At 35.4% G+C, this 20,406-nt stretch overlaps 1 protein-coding gene across 4 annotated transcripts in view; it reads left to right on the forward strand.

Moving 5' to 3' along the window:
• CNTLN (centlein) overlaps positions 1-20,406 on the forward strand; it is a 295,925-nt gene that overhangs the window by 213,006 nt on the left and 62,513 nt on the right. For all 4 annotated transcript variants that reach the window (XM_053656339.1, XM_053656340.1, XM_053656341.1 and 1 more), the window contains 2 exons: positions 2,109-2,202; positions 2,297-2,520. In XM_053656339.1, coding sequence (XP_053512314.1) covers positions 2,109-2,202; positions 2,297-2,520 — 318 coding nt within the window. The remainder of the gene's footprint in view (positions 1-2,108; positions 2,203-2,296; positions 2,521-20,406) is intronic.

Here is a 20,406-nt window from a genome sequence, read left to right on the forward strand (position 1 = left end):
AATTGCCTCCTCAAGTCTTTGCCCACTGAGTTGTCTATTTTTCTTATTTATTTTTACAAGTTTTTATGTATGCTATATATGAGCCTTTGGCTGTACTGTACCTCTTCGAGGATCTTAATATAATCTTTTGAGGAACAGAACATCCTAATTCTAATGCTGTCAACAGTAGAAAATAAAACAGTCCAATTAGAAAATGGGCAAATAATATGAACAGACATTTCAACAAAAAGGATATATGGATAACAAATAAGACACATATATAAAGGTGTTCAGCATCATAAATAACTAGGGAAATGCAGATTAAGACACTGATGAGATGCAAATTTATCAGAACAGCTAAAAGAAAGAAAATACTGACACTCCAAGTGCTGGCAAGGATGCAGTAACACTGGGTCTCTCATACATTTCTGGTATGAATATAAAGTGGTATAGCACTCTGGGAAACAGCTGGAAGTTTCTTTTGAAAACCTAATAATTATACACTTACTACACAAGCCAGCTATCTCACCTTTGGACACTTATCCCACAAAAATGAAAATTTATATTTACCAAAAAAACTGTGATGAATGATCATAATAGCTTTATTTATAATAGCCCAAAATACAACAACCAAAATTTTCTTTATTCGCTGAATGATTGAACAAACTGTGATACAGTCACATCATGTAATACTACTTAGTGATATAAAAGGTAGAAATTGTTGATACACACAATATCCTAGCTTCATGACCTTAAACTTCACGTCTTGATATGGGACCTAGGCTTTCTTTCCTGTTATCTGGTATTCTGTGTTGCTGTTTAAATAGAATTTCAAGGTCACCAGATTATCAATTGTTCTGTATTTTATTGGGCACTTTGTTGGTCACTCATCTCTTGATTCCTGCTTTCACCTCATTTCTGGCCCCAGAATCTCCCCATGTTACCAAGACACTTTAACAGTACTTGTTTCAAATCATGAGAATTTTCCTGAATTTCTAGTCAGTTAACACTGAAAAGGGGACTCTAGTGCTTTTTTTTATTTTAGGGGTAGTTTATTTGAAACCAAGTCTGGTGACTAATATTTAACTTAGGCAATTATGTTTTGGATCTTTTTACAGCACTCAGTAATAGCACTTAAGTATTAATTGAATCTTACTAAAGCAATGAAACTTAAAAAAATATATCTTACATACTGGTTCAGAAGACATGTTCTAATGAGACATTTCAAGAAATGAAAGTTAGTTTAAAGGAAAGTGATTACTTCAAAGGAAAATGTTATCTTAGATAGGGGTTTCTGGTATTTGCATTAAGAAATCAGTTATAATATTACTTCAGAGCCATGCCTTATATATAATTTATGTATTTCTCAACATAAAATATAGGGCTCATTGTCAAAGTACCATTGGGTCAAATTTATTTTTTCTATTTTTACTGTAATTATTTATTAGTTCCTAAATTAGGATTTTTGAAAAAAATTTGAAAAGTTTTCTAGATTATTGTTTGTTTCCCAGACAATAAAGTCATAAATAAGACCATATTTTATTATTAGGATTTATAATATTTTGAAACATATTCCTATATAAAATTTTGCTTTGGGAAAGCTTTTTGAAATTGGTAAAATGTTCTGGAACAAAAGTCAACATAGATTTATTTTATTTAACCTTAGTACATTGGAATGCCATTAGGACAACATGCAGCTTCAAGAAAACTTACTTTATTATCATCAGTACCATTTTAGCTTTATTTGTCAGAAGGTATTCATCAGTCTCCATGTAACAGAGAATAGTATTTGAGAAAAGGACTTAGATTCCCAGAGAATAGGTTATTAAATATTTTATTTTTGTTGCTTTTATTGTATTTACTCCTAGGGTTCTAAGTAATCCCTAGGCTAAATTACTACTACTTTGGGGATTAATTTTATATTTATATCCTTTGCCTTATAGGTCAGCTTTAGTGTACATATTATGTTCACTTATGAGTTCTTGGTATCAACTGTAGAATTTTATTGTCTAAATACTTTAACTGCATAAATAAATATATTTTAAGTGAAGCAATATTATTTATCATGTTGGTTCACTGGTTATTGTTATTGAGTAACAATCTAATTTTTATGAAATCTTTAAATTTAGGATTATTTTCATTATAAGAATGTCAAAAAGCCAACTTTTCAGAAAAAGAATGGTAATATTCAGAAGAGTTCACATACAGCAGTTCCTACCAGAGGTAAGAATGTATATGTAATTAACAGTGTCTTTGTAATTTAATGTGATTTTTTAAATATTTGAACATTATTTTTCTAACAGTTACATTTTCTCAGTTAACAGAGAAAAATGGAAAAATGTAACTGTGCAGAAAACAAGTAGCAATACCGTTTTATTACGAGAAAGAATTATATCCTTGCAACAACAAATCAGTGTACTTCAGAATGCCAAAAAAGCAGCAGAATTATCTGTTAAAGAATATAAAGAAGTCAATGAAAAGCTTCTTCATCAGCAGCAAGTATCTGATCAACGATTTCAGACAAGCAGGCAGACAATAAAGGTAAAGGGAACTCTAGACTGTATTATAAAAGTACATATTTTTGTTTTACATGTGTTTTTTTGGTTCATATTTGTATTAGACATGTCTATGAGTACAAAATAATTTATAGGCACTGCTAACTAATATTTTAATACCTAGATTTTAAAAAATGTGGTCATATTAACAAACATTTTATGAAGGAGAGAACCCCAAATCAAAAAGACAAGAGCACTTCATTAGCATATCTGTTTGACTTAGTTTTTCTGATCTTAACGATTTGATATTGCATCATACCTTATTTTAAATATGGGCTCCATAAATGCATATAGTGTGCCCATTTGCCCATGTCTAAAACTTTGAATTTATCATTATACTTTTAAACCACATTATTGATTAGTAATTGCCTCAGTCTCTATTTGCAATTACTAATTTAAAATGTGAAGATTTTAATATAAATATCTATATTCACGTGTTCCTATAACTTATTTTTGCATCTTTAATTCAGGTAAATTGAGTTTTCTGTAACAATTTTTGGACATATTATACCTTAATGCTGGTTATCATGATTTTTACCTAGAGCAAAGGAAACCATTTTTTTAAGTCTCCATTCCTAAAGGTATTTGTTTGTACAAAGAATGAATTTTGGATATTTGTTGTTTTACATAGAAGTCTTTCAAACATTTTTAGAAAAAAAAAATTTAAGTCACAATTACAAAAATTTTGTAGTGATATTGGGTTGGCCAAAAAGTCTGTATGTTTTTTTCCATAAAATAAAAGACATATTTTCCATTTTCACCAATAACTTTATTGATTTGGATATTGTGAGTATGTTGGCTCCCTCCCCTGTGGTATAATGTGATTGTTCTCAATTAATGTCTCAATTTGATTGCTGTCAGCTTCAACTAGGCTACCCGACCGTGGAGCGTCGTCCACTGAGATATCTCCAGCTTGAAACTTCACAACCAGTTTTGATACAGTCAGTCACAGCACCTTCTCCACACACTGCACAAGTTTTTTGCGTTTCAGTTGTGTTTTTACCTTCTTTGAAATAATAAAGCATAATATGCTGAACATGTATATTTTCTTCCATCTTCAATATTAAAACATCTAAACAAAATTCTTCAATTTTGATAAGTTTTTTAAATGCACACAGATATGACAGCCATCACATTATAATCCAACAAAATTGTTTAGGATGATGATAAAAGACAGCTGAATGCTACTAGAGCCATCTTACAGGGAAAAAAAAACCCGAACTTTTTGGCCAATCCATTACTGAAATTCTTTACTTCCAATAGCTAGTGATTTGATTCAAATCATACTTAGAATAGTTTTAATTATAACACTCTTAATGTTATACTCGTTATACTAATAAGAAGTGTTTTGGCTTTATTCCAAGGTAGCCTTATACCCAAGCCTGATCCCTGTTCCATATATAGGAGGTCTGTCCAGAAGGTATCCAGCCATGTAATATGAAAAATAGAGACATTTACTGAAGAAGATATAAGATACAAGAAACATTGTACATAGGACAGTGATGCCTCAGTTCCCCTTAAACTAGGCACGTTGGGACCCCACACAGTTCTCCCAATTGCCATCAGCTGTCCTGTCACATTTTCATGTATCTTATATATGGTCTGAAATCTCTTTTCTTTCAAAGGTGATTTAAGTTTTGGGAAAAGCCAGAAGTCAGTGCCAAATCTGGGCTGTAGGGGAACTGAGTCACCTGGGTGATTTGATGTTTTGCCAAAAAACCACACGACACATGATGCGCATTGTCTAAGAGGCTGCCAATCACCAGGTGCCCACAGCTGCAGCCTTCTGAATCTACCAAGTAGTTTCTGTGGATTGTTCAAGCTTAAGGCAAATTTGGTGCAGATTCATTGCTCTACTTGCTCAATCATTTTGTTTTTTCTTAATTTATTTTCTTTTTATTTATTTTTAATTGTTTTTCTGTTACAATACTCCCAATTTCCCCGTGTTACTTCCCCCTGCCCCACCCACCCCACCACTCCCATAGTCAATCCCCACCCTGCTGTCCACGTCCATGGGTTATTCATACATGTTCTTTAACTAGGCCCTTTCCCTTCTTTCCTCTTATCCTTCCCCAACCCTTCTGGTCCCTTGTCAGTCTGTGCCTTATTTCCATGCCTCCAGTTTTGTTTTGCTCATTTGTTTGTTTTATTGATTAGGTTCCACTTATCAGTGAGATCATATGGTATTTTTCTTTTGCCTCCTGGCGTACTTCACTTAGCATAATGCTCTCTAGATCCATCTATGCTGTTGCAGAGGGTAAGAGCTCCCTCTTTCTTTCTGCTGCATAGTATTTCATTGTGTAAATGTACCACAGTTTTTTGATCTACTCATTTATCCATGGGCACTTAGGCTGTTTCTAACACTTGGCTATTACAATAATGCCGCTATGAACATAGGGGTACATAGGTTCTTTTGAATTGGTTTTTCAGGATGTTTTGGGTATAATCCCAGCAGTAGAATCACTGTATCAAAAGGCAGTTCCACTTTTAGTGTTTTGAGGTAATTCCACACTGTTTTCCACAGGGCTGCACCAGTCTGCATTCCAACCAGTAGTCCACTAGGGTTCCCTTTTTCCACAACCTCACCAGCATTTGTTGTTTGTTGATTTGTTAATGGTGGCCATTCTGACTGGTGTGAAGTGGTATCTCATTGCAATTTTAATTTGCATCTCTCTGATGGCTAATGATGCTGAGCATCCTTTCATATGCCTGTGGGCCCTCTATATGTCCTCCTTGGAGAAGTGCCTCTTCAGGCCCTTTGCCCATTTTATAATTGGATTGTTTGTCTTCCTTGCCTTGAGTAATATAAGTTCTTTATTTGGAGAAATATAAGTCATATATTTTGGAGATCAAACCCTTGTTGAGATATCATTGGCAAACATGTTTTCCAAGATGGTTGGTTCCCTTGTCCTTTTTTAAAAAACAATTTTATTTATTTTATTTTGGGGCAGAGGGGAAGAAAAAGAGAAAGAGAGGGAGAGAAACATTAATGTATGGTTATCTCTCGTGGGTCCCATAATGGGAACCTGGCCTACAACCTAGGCATGTGACCTGACTGGAAATCAAACCAGTGACCCTTTGGTTTGCAGGCCGTTGCTCAATCCACTGACCCACACCAGCCAGGGCTCCCCTTTTCATTTTGATGATGTTTTCTTTAGCTGTACAGAAGCTTTTTAACTTTATGTAGTCCCATTAGTTTATTCTTTCCTTTATTTCCCTTACCCTAGACAATGTATCAACAAAAATATTCCTGCATGGGATATCTGAAATTTTGCTGCCTATGTGTTCTAGGACTTTTATGGTGCCTTGGCTTATGTTTAAGTCTTTTATCCATTTTGAGTTTATTCTGGTGTATGGTGTAAGTTGGTGATCGAGTTTCATTTTTTGCATGTACTATTCCAGTTTTCACAGCACTGTTTATTGAAGAGGCTATTTTTACTCCATTTTATGATTCTGCTCCCTTTGTAAAATATTAATTATTCATAGAGACATGGGTTTATTTCTGGGCTCTCCGTTCTGTTCCATTAATCTATGTGTCTGTTCTCATGCCAGTGTCAGACTGCTTTGATTACAGTGTCCTTGTAGTATAGTTTGATATCAGGTATTGTGATCCCTCCTACTTTATTCTTCTTTCTCAAAATTGCAGCTGCTCTTTGGGGTCATTTTTGGTTCCATATAAATTTTTGAAATATTTGTTCTAAGTGGGTGAAATATGTCATTGGTATTTTAATAGGGATTGCATTAAATCTATAGATTGCTTTGGGTAATATGGACATTTTAATGATGTTGATTCTTACAATCCATGAACAGGGTATATACTTCCATGTCTTTGTATCTTCCTCAGTTTCTTCAGTGTTCTGTGGTTTTTTGAGTATATGTATTTTGCCTCTTTGGTTAAGTTTATAATTTGGTTCTTTATTTAGTAAATGGGATTTTTTCCTAGTTTCTGTTTCTGATATTTCATTGTTAGTGTACAGACATGCCTTCAATTTCTGAATATTGACTTGGTATCCTGCTACTTTGCTGAATTCACTTTTTAGGTTGAATAGTTTTGGAGGCAAACCTATAGGATTTTTCTATTTAGACTATCATGTCTGCAAATAGTGACAGTTCTACTTCCTCCTTTTCAATTTGGATGCCTTTTAATATCAATTTTTTGTCTGATTACTGTGGCCAGAACTTCCAATACTATATCGAATAAAAGTGGTGAAAGTGGACATTTTTGTCCTGTTCCTCCTGATCTTAGTGGGAAAGCTTCTAGATTTTGCCCATTGAGTATGATGTTGTCTGTAGGTTTCTCATATATGGCCTTTACTATGTTGAGATGTACTCTCTGTATTCCCACTTTGGTAAGCATTTTCATCAAAAATGGATGCTATACTTTATCAAATGCTTTTTTAGCATCTATTGATAAAATCATGTGATTTTTGTCTTTCTTTTTGTTTATGTGGTGTATCATGTTTATTGATTTGCAAATATTGTACCATCGTTGCATCACTGGGATGAATCCCACATGATCATGATATATGATCTTTTTAATATATTGTTGGATCTGGTTTGCCAATATTTTGTTGAGGATTTTAACATTTATATTCATCAGCAATATTGGCCTGTAGTTTTCTCTCTTTGTTGTGTCTTTGCCTGGTTTCGGAATTAGGATAATATTGGCCTCATAAAAAGAATTTGGGAAACTTCCTTGTCTTGAATTTTTTGGAATAGTTTGGAAGAACTACCACTGAAGGATCAGTGGTAGTTCTTCTTTGCATGTTTGGTAAAATTCACCTTTGAGGCTGTCTGGTTCACAGCTTTTGTGTGCCAGGAGTTGTTTGATTATTGCTTCAGTTTAACTAGTTGTTATTGGTCTTTTCAGGCTTTCTGCTGCTTCTTATTTCAGTTTTAGAAGATTATGTTTCTAGATATGTGTTCATTTTGCCCGGGTCATCAAATCGCTTGACATATAGTTGTTCATAGTAATTTCTTACAATCCTTTGTATTTCTGTGGTATTGGTTGTAATTTCTCCTTTTAATTTCTGATTTTATTTATTTGGGTCCTCTCTCTTTTTTTCTTGGTGAGTCTGCTTAAGGGCTTGTCAGTTTTGTTTATCTTTTCAAAGAAACAACTCCTGGATTTATTGATCCTTTTAAATGTTTTTTTAGTCTGTATGTCATTTAAATCTGCTGTGATCTTGATTATTTCCTTCCTTCCTTCTGCTAACTATAATATTCTCTGTTTGTCTTTAAATTTTGGTATTTTTATTATGACATGTCTTGGAGTGGGCCTCTTTGATTCATCCTGACTAGGACCCTCTATATTTCCTGGTCTTGTATAATTTTTTTTCTCTCATCAAGCTAGGGATGTTTTCTGTCATTACTTTTTCAAACAGGTTTTCTTTTCCTTGCTCATCTTCTTCCCCTTCTGGTATTCCTGTGGTACAGATATTATTATGTTTTACGTTGTGTTGCAGCTCCTGTAACCCCTCTTCATTCTTTTTGAGGCTTTTTTCATTTTGTTACTCTATCTGGAAATTTTTTCATACCTTGTCCTCCCTTGTTGACTAACTCCTCTGCTTCATTGAGCCTGCTTTTATTTTATTTTATATTTTATTTATTTATCTTTAGGGAGAGAAATATCAATGTGTGGTTGCCTCTCCTCTGTCCCCTGCTGGGAACTGGCCTACAACCCAGGCATGTGCCCTGACTGGGAATTGAACCTCAATCCTCAGGGTTGCAGGCCCACACTCAATCCACTGAGCTACACCAGCCAGGGCCATTGAGCCTGCTTTTAATTCTCTCTACTGTGTTCTTTAATTTAGAAACTGTATTCTTCATTTTCTCCTGGCTCTTCCTGATAGTTTCTATATCCTTTTTCATGCTGATGTAATTCACACTAAGTTCTTTGTAGCTTCTCTGTAGTTCTTTGTAGTTCTCACTGAGCTCATTGAGTTTTCATATAACCATTATTTTGGTTATGGAACTCAGTGTATGATAGTTTACTTGCGCCTCCATTTCATTTAACACTCCTTCTGGGCATTCCTCCTTTCCTTTCCATTGGGGGTTGTTTCTTTCTTTCCCCATTTTAGGGGAGACTCTTCTGGTTTGTTTCTGCTTCTTAGATTGATCTTCTTTGACTCCCTTTCTTTGTGGCATGAATTTCTGTGGTAGGAGATCTGTGGGATTCGGTGGTACAGTCTCTTTAATCTATTGAACTTAATGCTCTTGGGGTGCCCTTTATGCCGTTGATGTTGGCCCTCTGGTTGTAATTGGGTTTTTATTGTTGTTCTTTGGTCATTCTCTGGTGGGTCCTTCCCTCTAGCTGACTGACTGAGAGTCACTCTGTCCACCATGTCTTGTATGCTGTGGTACAGGTAATGCCAGAACAAAACCAAACAGCTTAGGAAACAAACCCACAACCACAAAAATAACCTCCACCCACAATTACATTATCAACAGAAATTGAGCCAGTATTTATGAGGTGTAAAGAGATTAAAACTATTATAGAAAGGAGAAACAAATATGTGATGACTAACTGAAAGTAAAATGATTTTGAGAGGGTGTGGAGGAGGAAAAGTAAGAGTAGGGAATCAGAGCAAGGTGTAGAGTGAAAGAAAGTAAAATTTACATCGTAAATTTAAAAAAGGAGTGAAGAAGATGGAATGGAACAAGAGAAGGGGACTGTATAGTATTAGGTTAAAGAGAAATGTTCAAAGAAAACCAAGTGAGGAAAGTAAAAGGAAAAAAAAGTGAATAAATTTCTAAAAATAGGAATTAAGTTGGGGCAAAAGACCCACCACAGCACTATCAACAACAAATGAGTTAAGGCTAATATAGGTAAGATGGGAATAAGGGGGGCAGGGAGAGGGAGAAAGAAAAGTTTAAGAGATGTTGAGAGGGAAGGGAAGTTATTTTTGAGATGATAGAGGTAGAAGAAATACTAAGAGTGAGGAACAAAAACCAGGCTAAGACAGGAAATGATTAAAATTTGAAATAAACAAAAATAGAAAGAGCACTAGGAAGGTAGAATGGAGTAGAAGAGGGGACTGCTAAAATTTGAGATTTGAAATACCAAAATAGTGAAGATCTAGAGATAAAATTGAAGAAATGCAACAACAACTGCCCTCTGCAACAAATGAGCAAAGATTGGTAAAGGTGGAAAGAGAACACAGGTATCTTAAGAGTGGGAACAAGAATGTGAGATGACCAATGACAAGAAAAATGGTTTCGAGAGGCTGGAGGAGGAAGATATAGTAAGAGTATAGAATGGAAGCAAGTTGTAACAAGAGAGAAAACAAATTTAAAGTGAAAATAAGAAGAGGAAAGAAGAAAGTGCAATGGGGTAAAAGAAGGGATAAGGATACTATGAGATTTAAAATAAACTATAATATAAAATCTAGTAATTTAATATCCATAAACTTGAAGAACAGGAGATGAATGTTAAAAAACTGCAGGAGAGAAAATATCACAAATCATGAAGAAGACCAGGATTGATTTCATCTTGGTAGAATTTAGTATTTACCACCATTTTTTATTTCTGAATCCACCTCTGGTGATGTCAGATGGTGTCCCAATCTGGCCTTAGGCAGCCTGTTCAAGACTACCAGGGATCCAACACCTGTGGCTGAGTCCTTCAGTTGTTACTATAGTCATTCTCTAATCAGCATTCAGGCGTAAGCACCACAGAGTGGGGCATATTAATTTCTGTGGGCAGGTTTATTGTTTCCCCTGAGGCTGATGCCACTTGGAGGGGGTGGTCTGCCTGAGCAAGATGGCTCCAGCTGTATGGGGAATGACTCAGCACCAGGGGCTTGGCAGCTGCTCTCTCAATTCTCTCCCCAAACCCACCAGCCCCAGTTTCATCTCAAAAATCTCTAGTCCTTTCTCCCTTCCCAGGGCCCTTTCTCCCTTGCCAGAGCCCAGGGTAGTGGGCTGCAAATGAAATTTTATACATTGACCATTTCAAAGGATCTCTGAGGCTCCAGCTGTCTGGGCCTGGCAGAGAGAAATCGTGCCACTTTTCGCAGTTGGATGTTATCTGGGTACTTTTCAGGCTCCAGTGCTGTAGGCTTGGGAGCCCAGCTTGGGGTTTAGAGTCTACAGTTCTCAAGGGGACCACCCTGGCCGCTGAAATATTCTTCCAGCACTTCACCAGCCACCTGTGGGAGTCCAGTCAGCTCTCTCACATCTCCTCTGCATTCCCTACGAGTCACATTGTGGTGAAGCTGTTTCTTCTGTGTGTCCTTGGTTATAAAGTGTCTCTCCCTCTATGTTCAGTTGTTTATTTTGGATGATTTCTCCACAATTTAGTTGTAATTCCAGATTGCTCCTGGGAGAAGGTTAGTGTAGCTTCCCCTTACTCCTCCACCATCTTGGATCTTCTCAGTCATATTGAATTTGATGGCCACACAGTACACATGCTCACTAAATAGCATCTACCACCCCCCCATGGACTTGTACAGTGAAGTTGTCATTGTTTATGCCTGAGCATTTCAGTTCCCTCTTCCTGGCTGCCAAGTTACATTTATGTCAGATAAACAAGTTCTTGTTATATTAACAATTGCTGGATTATTTCTGGATGGACCTCGTATATGGTTCAGTGGTTAATAATGATGTTGAAGTCATTCATATCCAGTTATTGAGAGTGAAGTATTGAAATCATCCACTCTTATTATTTTTGTAATTGGTGAAAAATAATTCACATGCCATACAATTCTCTCATTTAATTCAGTGGTTATTATAATGCTGAAAAAGCTATACAGCTATCACCAAAATCAATTTTAGAACATTTTATAACCTCAAAAATAGACCCTGTACCTTTTAGCTGTCATCCTTCCATTCCCCCATCTCTCCAAGCCCTAAGCAACCATTCATCTATGTGTTTTGCCTATTCTAGACATTTCATATAGATGGAATCATATACTTTGTGGGCTTTGTGTCTGGCTTCTTTCATTTAGCATGTTTTAAAATTTTTCCATATTTTAGAATGTATCACTATTAATGTAAGGACTTTGAAACTTTACTCCCCTGTAAAAATAATAAAAAACAGGCAACAATAGTCAGGAAATCAATATTTTCACAACAATGGGTAGATAATCTATTTTCTAAGGGTTAATGTGATATTCTTAAGGCAATTAACTGATGACTCAAAGTTACAAGTTTATAATCCCTTATTGAATAAAATGAGGGGACTAAATGGTAATTGAAATTGTATAATAAAGATTAAATAAATGATTGAAGATTGACTTTCTTATTAAAATGATTGAAAATCAAATAAAAGTATTTTACAAGAAAACTATAAAGCATTTTATTGAGACTTTGTGCATGTTGAGGAACACTTACATTCCTCCCTGAAACTCGGGAACTTAATCAAACCCGTGCAACAGTCTAGGGAGTGTTCATTAAAAACAAAGCAAAGCAAAACAAAACAGCTGAATCTAAATTAGAACAGGAAACTTGTGGCATTTTAATTTGTTTTAGTTCCATCCCCCATTCTCCCAGCTCAGCAGTAGCCTGGGAAATATGATGGTCTATATACCCATATAACTTGGAGGCTTCCAGAAAAAGCACAATGGAGCTGGAACACCTTTCAGCCCTATTTCCAAATAATTGTCTCCATTTGACCTGTCTGATGATTCCCTGGAAGACCCCATTTAAAAAGGATTCTGATCTTTTTTGGTGGGAACTGCCTTCTTCCTGGGGGAGAGGAGGAAGTGGTGGTGAGGAGGTGGTAATTATCAAAAATAATCACAGGCAAATGTTTTAACTTTAGTCTGCCTGAGGTAATAGATTCTAGTTTAGGTCGATAGATATATTAACTAAGTAGCTTAAAAGGAAGAACTGGTGAATGAGATGTCCATAAGAGTTTTGAAAGGCTCTGACCTGATTCCCAGATTCCTGGGAATCTGGAGGACACATGCATTCATAGAGCCCTGTGCATGCTCAGGAAAGAAATGAGGAAACCTAGGCTCTTACCTCTGTCTTACCATAAGGCTCTGTACAAGGAGATAGTAAGTGTTAAGGCAGTAGTGTTCATAGCTGCATTATTAATAATAGCCAAAAGGTATAAACAACCTACATGCCCATTAGTTAAGGAATGGATAAATAAATTATGATATGTACATATAAGAGAGTATTATGAAACCACAAAAGAATAATGAAGTATGGATACACTTTACAATATGGATGAACCTTAAAAACATTAAACCTAGTGAAAAAGGCAAGTCACAGAAGAACACATATGTGATTCTATTTATATGAAATATACAGAATAAGCAAATCTATAGAGACAGAAAGTAGATTAGTAAATGCTTCAGACTGGGAGAGAGTGATTACTAAAGTATACAGGTTTCTTTGTAAAGTGATAGAAAATGTTCTAAAACTGACTTTGGTCATAGTTGAACATATCTGTGAATATACTAAAAACATTGATCTGTATACTTTAAGTGGGTGAATAATGTGTTATGTTAATTTGTATCTCAGTAGTCTTTTTTTTTAAAATGTTGATTTTTAAATAGGAAAATAAAAGGCTAGTAGTAGTAATAGTAGCAGAATGAATTTTGCTGATAATACATTCATTGGTAACAGAATAAAACAATAAAAATTATTATTCAAATAAAGTCTACTGCCAACATAATTTATTAGTTAATACATGTTATGGTAAAATATAAGAGTGATGTAACATTTTTGGATATGTAAAAACCTACAATTACATGAAGCACTTAACTTCAATTATTATTAACCTTGAGAAAGTAAAATATATTTAAGGTTAATTTATTAAAATGAGTCTCTAATTAAGACAATATATTTTCTTTCCCCAATATATTTAATTTTTATTACAAAAATGAACAGGAAATAGAAATATGTTAACCTAATAATAATGACCAACTTTTCCAGTTTGGAATGCTCAGTTCTTTGACTTAAGAGACTTAACTCTTAATTCATCTGAAATGTGGAAAATGAGTCCCAAATCTTAAGAATAACAAGATGTAAATGTCAACCGTTTTTGTTCCAGTAGTATTAGTTAAGTGTATTATGACCATGGGAGCTTCTTTACAGTCAAATATGTGTCTGTGTGTCATCATGCAGACATAAATAATTGACTCACAGAAGCAAACTACCAGAATCCATAATAAAAAAGAAAAAAAGCTTTGCCCATAAATGAACCTTTTAGAAAACCTTTTGAATGTTTTATGTTAGATAGTAAATAATATATATATCCACTGATAGATACCAAATGTAAATGTTTATGAAATTTTACAGTATAAAATTTATTTTTTAAAAAGCTCTTTCAAAATAATGTTTTTAGACTAAGCAGAATAATCCATATTGTTTATTATATGAGTTGTTTTATTAATTTTTCTGTTTTTAAATAACAAAATAGATTTTAAGAGGTAGATATGTTATGTATCTCTAAATTTCTACAAAATCTCTTTCGCTACAATGTTTCTCTCTCTCTTTTTCTGTCTCCCTTTTCCTCTCTCTAAAACTAAATAAAATCTTTTATTAAAAAAAGATACAGAATTATTGGAGGGAAGGAAACTACTGTTCTAGAATCAAAATATTGTGTAGATAAAATGAATTAAAAACTATAACTATTATGTCCTTTATTATTTACTTTTTAAAAGTATATTTATTTATTATTTTACTCTTGCCCTTTTTTTGTAAGATTTGAGGAAGTGCACATTTACTATCATAGATCATTTGAAAATAGAGAAATGCTCTATAAATATCTTCACATCTAGATGCTTGGTTCTGGGTTTTTATATTCTAAAAATACTTAATAAAATTTTGTAAAAAATATGTTTTATTGATTATGCTATTACAGTTGTCCCATTTTCCCCCTTCACTCCCCTCCACCATGCACACCCTCTCCCACCCACATTCCTCCTCTTTAGTTGATGTCCATGTGTTATAAGTTCTTTAGCGTCTACATTTCCCATTAATATTCTTGCCCTCCCCCTATCTATTTTCCACCTAACAGCTATGCTACTTATTTTCTGTACCTTCTCCCCCCTTCTCCTCCTCCCACTCCCCTGTTGCTAACCCTCCCTGTGATCTCCATTTCTGTGGGTCTGTTCCTGTTCTAGTTACTTGCTTAGTTTGTTTTTTAGGTGTGGTTGTTAATAATTGTGAGTTTACTGTCATTTTACTGTACATGTTTTTTATCTTCTTTTTCTTAGATAAGTCCCTTTAACATTTCATATAATAAGGGCTTGGTGATCATGAACTCCTTGAACTTGACCTTATCTGGGAAGCACTTTATCTGTCCTTCCATTCTAAATGAAAACTTTGCTGGATAGAGTAATCTTGGATGTAGGTCCTTGCCTTTCACGACTTGGAATACTTCTTTCCAGCCCCTTCTTGCCTGCAAGATCTCTTTTGAGAAATCAGTTAAGAGGCTGATGGGAACTCATTTGTAGGTAACTATCTCTTTATCTCTTGCTGCTTCTAGAATTCTCTCCTTCATTTCCATCTTGGGTAATGTAATTCTAATGTACCTTGGTGTGTCCCTCCTTGGGTACAACTTCTTTGGGACTCTCTGAGCTTCCTGGATTTCCTAGAAGTCTATTTCCTTTGCCAGACTGGGGAAGTTCTCCTTCATTATTTGTTCAAATAAGTTTTCAATTCCTTATTCTTTTTCTTCTCCTTCTGGCATCCCTATGATTCGGATATTGGAATATTTAAAGATGTCCTGGAGGTTCCTAAGCCTCTCCTCATTTTTTAAAATTCTTGTTTCTTTCTTCTTTTCTGTTTGGTTGTTTCTTACTTCCTTCTGGCCCACTCCATTGATTTGAGTCCCAGTTTTCTTTTCATCACTATTGGTTTCCTGTACATTTTTTTTATTTCACTTTTTTTCTGTGTAGCCTTTATTTTTTAACCTAATTTGCGACCAAATTCAACCAATTCTATGAGTATCCTGATCACCAGTGCTTTGAACTGTGCGTCTGATAGGTTGGCTATCTCTTCTTCACTTATTTGTATTTTTTCTGGAACTTTGATCTGTTCTTTTGTTTGGGCCATTTTTTTTGTCTTGATGTGCCTGTTGTGTAGTGAGGGGTGGAGCCTTACGTGTTCTCCAGGGGTGCTCAACCCAGTCTCTGGGTTTGGATGCTGAATGTGGGGGAGTGGTCTGAGAGGGAACAATGGCACTTGCTTCACTCTCTGCTGGGTCTCAGTCACTCCCTCCACTTCCCCCAAGCAAACTGGGCCCTTTTGGTGCTGATTCCCAGGTAGGTGGGCTTATGTATGTTCCAGGACCCTGTAGGTCTCTCCAATGAACTTTCCTGTGAGGCTGAGAGTCTCTCCCAGCACCTCAACGCCCACAGGTGTTTTCAGTCCCTGTTTTGCAGTTTTCTTTTCCCAGGTTGGGACTCTAGGTTGCACGGTCTGTCTTGCTCCCCAATTTCTTGCTCCCCAATTTTATCTGCGCAGGAATGTGGAACTGCCCAGTTCTGCCAGCCACCTTGCACGCTGTGCCCTTCCACATTCTGCTGCTTGGCTGCATCTGCCCACTGCTGCATTTCGCACCCGGGTCTGCCAGCTGCTGCCCTGTGCCCAGGGTTCGCCAGCCAGCACTCCTTTTGCTGCGGGATCTCTCTGCTCAGACACCCGACTCCGGCCCTCCTACCTGTCTGGATGAACGTGTCTACTCTAACTCCTTGGTTATCCGACTTCCATACAGTTCAGTTTTCTGTCAGTACTGGTTGTTCTTTTGTTTCTAAATTTTTGTTGTCTTTCCTTTGGTTGTGTGAGGAAGCACAGTGTGTCTACCTACACCTCCATCTTGGCCAGAAGTGAAAAATTTTTAACTTTACTTGGTAATCATGATTAAAATTAATGTGCTTAAAATTTAATATATGAACCAAACATGGAATTATGCAATAAAAATATACAAAGGGGGATTCATAGTGGCAACACCTTATTTATCTTCTTTTAAGTCTTTTTCAATGATGCTAATATATAAAGCTTTTTTTCTTAAAACAGAGTTTCCCATGATAGACCGAAGAGTTGTTAATAGGTTACAATAGAAGGTTTTATTTCTTCAGTTCTCTATTACCATGGACTCATCATATTCCAGACAAAATAAAACAAAACAAATTTCCTTGAACCATATCGTCTTCTAAAGTGTTTCCTCAGAATCATCCTTGACTCTTCTTTATACATATTTTCACCCTTAAATCAAATCTTCAGCCAAATCCCCTTTTTTTCTTCTTTAGTTTTTATCCCTACTTCCAACTGGTATTTATCTTTTTCTCTTTGTGTACTGTAATATTCTGCTAGCTGGCTTCTCTAGTCTCTTCTTTATTGCTTCCCGTGTCCTATAGCCAGAGTAATTTTGCTAGAATGTGGATTTCATTATGTACTTAGAGAACATACAATTCATTACCATGTATGACCATTTTAAGGCCAAACTACTCTGCAAATTTTCAGAGATTTTACATGATTTGCCCAACTAACCTATTGTTATAGTCCTCTGTTTCCCCACATGGAACCCCAGCACCATGACAAAATATTCCTTTTCTAGAAAACTGTCATTAAATCTTGTCTATGCTGATACATTCATTCTTTCAAATCTTAGCCAGTGCTTTTTGTGGATTTATGTTTTAGGTATTACTCTAAATGATTAACCTGTGTTAATTAATTAACCAAAGCAGTGATTCAAAGAGATAGATACTCTGTCTGATCGTTTCATACATGTGGAGAGACTGAGGCAGAGAGAATAACATGTCCAAAGTCATAGAACTCATAAGTGTCAGCACTGGGGATTAATCCAGGCAGTGTGATTCCAGAACTTATGCTCTTAAGCCCCACACTGTACTGCCTTTCACAAAACAATGTCATCTAGCATTTGTTCAATGACTACTAAGCCTGTTTTTTACCTTATTGGGAGGATATGATCCTCATATATATGATGCAATTAAGGCTTAAGTAATTGAAATAAATTGTCCAAGGTCAGGCTAATTTGGTATAATCTACATCTTATCTTTCTACAAAAGATTTTATTTATTTAATTTTAGAGAGAGGGAAAGGTAGAGAGAAAAAGGGAGAGGAACATCAATGCATGGTTGACTCTCACACATCCCCTACTGGGGACCTGGCCCACAATACAGGCATGTGCCCTGACTGGGAATTGAACTGGTAACCCTTTGGTGTGCAGGCCAGCACTCAATCCACTGAGCTACACCAGCCAGTGGTACATCTATCTATTGATCCTAACTCCATAATCTTTTTACTTTTGTAAGCTATTTTTAATTCAATTTTGCATTTAATAGTTTTAAAGTTTAACATTTGTTAGTTTTGTTGTATCTAGTAGCTAATTACCTCTTTAAAGGTGAAAAGGCACATGATATACTTCTTTGATAAGTGTAATTACAGAATCTTTTATAATCGAGGGCATAGTAAATTCTCAGTAAAAGGGTGGAGCTTGACTTATTGAGTAGTTTTGACTAAGTCACTTATATGATAATGCATATTCTTTATCAAGATTAAAAAATATTTTCTATGTCAAGAACCTTCCTCTTTACATTTTTCTAAATCCAGCATATCAGTCAAAGCCTGGTTCATGTATCACTTGCTACCTGCAACATTTCCCAGAGCCTTTATCTTCTTTTAAGATGAACATAAAAAAAGAATTCTGTTGTAATGTATTAAGTTTGAGGTAGTAATTTGACATATAAGTGAAAGTATTCTATCGGCTTTTGTGAGAAGGAACGAGAGAATCAATTTGAGAGTTAGAAATGGAAGAGCAGATTCCCTATATACTATGTATGGAAGAACAATCTATACATACAGGTCAAGAGTGAATATTCATTCACATTAAAGTAGTGAAGGCATTGTTGACATGAAGGAGCTGACTAGAAAGTTGACAAACCAGCTAGCACATTCATAGTGTCATGAAAGTGTTGAAAGTAGGAATTTGACATGAAAGTTAGGAAAGCGGTGTGGTGCTTTCAAGTAGAATGAGACAGACCATCTCCTGTTTCTCGCAAACCCTACCAGGCCCACATCACTTACTCATGCTACTTTTCTGGTTCCTGCAGGCATTTTATTTTCTGGACTCTGATTTGCACAATGGCCCTATAAGCTATCTAAAAAAAAGAGAGTACTCCTTTTACCACCCCAAAGTTGTTCCTTTATATGTATTCCCCAAAGTTTAGTGTCACAAAAGGAGGCATGACAGTATTTTCAAAAGTAAGAGAAAGAATGCTTTACAAAATAGGACCCGGAGAACTCTCTCCAGAATTTTCTTTTATTTTACCCCCAAATCTTGTGTAATATATATACATTTCTTAGAGAGTATTCAGTTTATATATGTCAGATTCTCTAGGGCCATGGCTTTTGCCAGATGAAGCGCTTTTGATTTTGAGGCTGATGAAACACAGTGCTATTATTGATCTGTGCATGACATAGCCTGTCTCTCTCCTAGGAGAGTGTAGCAACATTTATCCAGGAATTTGTGAAATGTCACTCGGATCATGTTCACAAGGTAAACTGTGCAAAAACCAGGATCTGAGCTGAGAATCCATGTGGAATTGGACGTGACTGTCTTATTCCTACTTCCTATCTTCTAGATGAACTGAGTGATATTTGTTAACAGAATGTCTGTGTCTTATATTAGACTTTGTAAGAAACAATTATTATCACTTAGAAGTCTCTGTACTGTAAAATCATACTAACACTCTGTTTTCAGATGCACTTGTGAGCTTACCAATGAAAATATTAAGAAACCATGACATAAATAAGATTAGTCAGAAACTTTATTTCCTGCTTATAATGAACAGAGTTATAATATATTGCACAGTATTTATTTTCTATTTATAATGGGCAGTGTTATAATATATTGCACCACTGTATTTTCCTATATTCTTACATAATCTATTCCTAGTAATGGTTTCATTCTTTGCATCAATATACATCCAGGTCAGTATGTCTCATTAGAAAGCAACATACCTAGAAGTGACAAATTATAACATTTCTCTCACTGTGGGATTATTAGATTTAAATAGGCATATATTTTAGAGTTTGGTTTCAACATGGATAGATATATGTGTTATGTTTGCTGCAATTCAATGTAGTTTAATGCATATGACATATGTAAAGCACTCCAATAATAGGCTATCCCACAACAAATTAAACATGGTCTTTGTCCTATATAAGATACTAATAGGGGAGTTAGACACAAGAATCACAATACAAAGACATTGAGATGCATGTAGCATGATTGGTGTGTGTGCATGTGTGTAAAATCTACTATGGACATGTAGTAGATGGAATAGACAGGCATTTATTGCTGTCATTATTTAGTAAGGCATTTGAAGAAGGTGACATTTGGCCTTAGGCTTAAAATTTGGTTGATTTTGAAAGTTGTGTGTGTGGAACAAAGCCATTAGAAGATGGAAAGTTTTAAAAGGCATCCATTTTAAATGTGGTTTGTTGAAAATAGTGAGTAATCTGGTATAGTTGTGGTTCTCAACCCGAACTGCATGTTATCTCAATTAGACATAATTGAGATAGCTTTTAAAAATACCTATGCCCAAGACCCTCCCCCACACCAATGAAATCAATATCTGGGGGTGGTCCCTGCACTTCACTAGTTTTTAAAAGCTCTAAGTTGGTTCTGATGTAAAGTGAGGACTGAGACTCCAGTTTGAGAGAATAGAGATTAAATGTAAACAACTAGATAAGAGATTGGTTAAATATTGAGGTGAAAGATGATTAAGTATCTAGATAATACTAATAGAAGTAGAAAGAGTTAGGGAAAAACTGAGATTATTTTCTAGTGATATAACAGAGTTTGATGACCAGTCATACAGGGGAAGGTTTTGAAAAAGTGAAATAGTTAAGACATCTGCCAGGATTCTAATTAAAGTGACCAGAA

Source organism: Artibeus jamaicensis, unplaced genomic scaffold, assembly GCF_021234435.1.
Source record: "Artibeus jamaicensis isolate MK-2021 breed Jamaican fruit bat unplaced genomic scaffold, CSHL_Jam_final scaffold_1964, whole genome shotgun sequence".
Taxonomy (NCBI): domain Eukaryota; kingdom Metazoa; phylum Chordata; class Mammalia; order Chiroptera; family Phyllostomidae; genus Artibeus; species Artibeus jamaicensis.